Source organism: Nothobranchius furzeri, chromosome 18 (assembly GCF_043380555.1).
Source record: "Nothobranchius furzeri strain GRZ-AD chromosome 18, NfurGRZ-RIMD1, whole genome shotgun sequence".
NCBI lineage: Eukaryota > Metazoa > Chordata > Actinopteri > Cyprinodontiformes > Nothobranchiidae > Nothobranchius > Nothobranchius furzeri.
The window spans coordinates 11,944,942-11,947,700 of NC_091758.1; the positions used below are offsets into that span (position 1 = coordinate 11,944,942).

Consider the following 2,759-nt stretch of genomic DNA (forward strand, 5'->3'; position numbering starts at 1 on the left):
CGGGAACAGCTCACCCTCAGAGTGGCTGACCCATACGTCACCTCTACATGCTGTAGTATCATAGCCCTATATGTTATGGATTACTTCACTGACGATCTACGTTGTTAAATTTCTATTTCTCAGCTCAGAAGTGAAGAACTTATTTAGAGTTTCAGTCTCCTGACTGAATCAGAGGAGTGTGTGTTGGTTTTTATAGTGATTAATTATTTACACAAACATTCAAACACAGAAACACAATCACTGATATTTATTGAAGCTTTCCGAGCACACATCAGCTAACCCTGCAAACACCCATAAATCATCAACGTCCCGTAATCACATGACCAAATGAAGAAATGCTGTCCACCTGAAAGGACTTAAAGCTAAGCTGGAGAAGAACTCCCCGTGGTTTTACCATAATCTCATTAGTGATAGTGGATCAAAGCTGGACATGCATAGGCAAATAAATACAATTTGAACAATGTTCACTTCTTTTTCCCCGACACCAGAACACCAAACTCCTGGATGGATATTTCTTTATCTTCATACTGCTGGAGCTGGCGGCTTGTGATGTTCCCCGTACGCAGGGCCTCATCGATGGAGAACTTCTTCCCTGACTTTCTGTCATGAAGCACAGATGATTCTCCGTTCGGACCCTTGACTGTGATCTCCTCCCAGTCACACTCCTGGCCCTGCAGGTTGACAAACATCTTCCAGTCGATCAGCCCTTGTTTGTATGCCTCTTCAGGCCTCATCTCTCTTCCAGTGTCTGGATCAATGACAACAATGGACCTGCGGAGATGGCTCTCTCGTTGTTCTCTCCTCATTCTCACCGCTGACAGGTTCTTCTTAAGCTTTTCAATCTCCTCGTCCTTCTGGCTCGTTACGTCTCTTAGCTCTGAAAGTTCCCTCTGAAGCGAGTCAAGTCTCAGCTCCAAGTTCTTTCCATCCTGTATTGGTGCAGACTCGGTGATCAGACGAGTTTCTTTGCTGGTGATCTCTATTTCTGACCGAAGCTTGCGAATCTCGTTTTGTAGCCGTTGGTTCTCCTGCTGTAGGCGGTTGCTTTCATCACGAATGTAATCAAGCTCTTTAGTCGACTTAGTGTTGGAAAACTCCATATCAGACAGTTTGGAGGTGAGGATGGACAGTTCCTGGTCAAGTTCTTTTCTTCTCCTTTTCTCATCTTCCAAAGTTCTCCTTAGGTTCTCGATCTCAAGCTCGGCCTCTGGGTCTCTTTCTACTTGAACCTTCTCAGTGCGAACAACCCTTTCCTTCACATCCATCTTCTCCAGGGTGAGCTGCTGCTGAATGAGAATGTTCAATTCTTTCTCAAGCAGGGTTCGTTTGTGCTTCTCCTCATCGAGCTGCAGTTTGAGGATGGAATACTCTTTCTCCTGCTGAGGATCCTGCTGCAGGACTACCTTCTGTTTGACAGTCACCCTCTCACGGTTCTCTTTGTCACGGATCTCCAGCTCATTGAGTCTGACGCGAAGCCTTTGGATCTCCAGTTCTGCATCTCGCCTTGCCCTGCGCTCCCGCTCCAGTTCCTCCAGTTGCAGGTCCAGGTCAGCGATCTGCCTCTGCAGTTGTTGGAGTTCAGCCTTCAGATTATCCTTCTGTTTTTGCTCATTGCTGATGTTTTGTACAAATGTTTCGCACTCTGACTTGAGGACAGGATCTTCTTCCATCTTGACCACCTCTTGCTGAACGATCTTCTCCCGAACCTGAGATAGATCAATCTTCTTCAGTCTGATCTTCTCCTCCTGGATGGAGCGATCTCCCTCAAGATCAAGACGTTTCTTCTGCTCATCAGCCAGCTTTCTTTTCAGAGTCTCGATCTCTTCCTTAGTCTTGGGATCTTCTCTGTACTGCACCACTTCGTTGACTACCTCTTTGGTCTGAACTTGGGGTTTGGTCTCCCTCCACCGGTCAATCTCAATGCGAAGCTGACGAATTTCCATCTCAAACTTCTCAGTCTGGTGGGTTTTATCAACTATTTCATTGCGAAGTCTCTCCAGCTCTCTTTCTGTTTGTGGATCTGTCTTGTACTTGATCACTTCTTTGATGGTTTCTTTCACTTCCACTTGAGGTCCCCTGTTCTTCAGCATGGTCAGCTCATCCTGCAGAGATCTCAGCTGGAGCTCTGCATCTCTGGTGCGCCTCTGTTGCTCTACAAGCTCAAGTCGTAGATTGGCCACCTCATTCTCAGCCTTGGGGTCAGGTCGGACAATCTCACGCACTTTTTCCTGAATCAAAACCTTGGACTTCTCTTCCTCTAGGCTCTGGATTTTTCTCTGGAGGTCAGCTTTCTCCCGCTGGGAGGATCTCCGTTTAGCCTTCTCATCTTCAAACTGCCTCCTGAGGTTTTCCACTTCTCGTTCAAAGGTAACATCTTTCTCTACCTTCAGCACCTCCTTGATGGAAATTTTCTCCTCAGCCATTGATTTCTCCTTCTCCAGCCGTTTGAGCTTCTCCTGAAGAAACTGCAGCTCATCTTCCAACTGCTTCCTGTTGTCTGTTTCTTTCTGTTTCCTGTCAAGAAGAACTCGGTACTCTGATTCAAGCTGAGGGTCATTCTGGACTTTGATCACCTCCTCTTCGGTGATGACCTCCTGCTCCTTGTTCTTCTCCTCAGCCAGGAGAGTCACATGCTTTTGTATCTGAATAAGCTCGTTGTCTTTTAGCATCTTCTGCCTTTTTAGCTCCTCCAGCTCATCCCGAAGTTTTCGAATTTCTTCTTCCTGACCCCGGTCTCTTTCTATACGCAGCACCTCCTT

At 46.7% G+C, this 2,759-nt stretch overlaps 1 protein-coding gene across 2 annotated transcripts in view; it reads right to left on the bottom strand.

The window, feature by feature from the left end:
* Nucleotides 1–232: 232 nt before the first annotated feature.
* Nucleotides 233–2,759, bottom strand: part of ppl (periplakin) — an 18,651-nt gene continuing 16,124 nt past the window's right edge. For both annotated transcript variants that reach the window (XM_054742122.2, XM_015968940.3), the window contains exon 22: nucleotides 233–2,759. This exon is cut by the window's right edge and continues 378 nt beyond it. In XM_054742122.2, coding sequence (XP_054598097.2) covers nucleotides 465–2,759 — 2,295 coding nt within the window. In that variant the 3' untranslated portion in view covers nucleotides 233–464.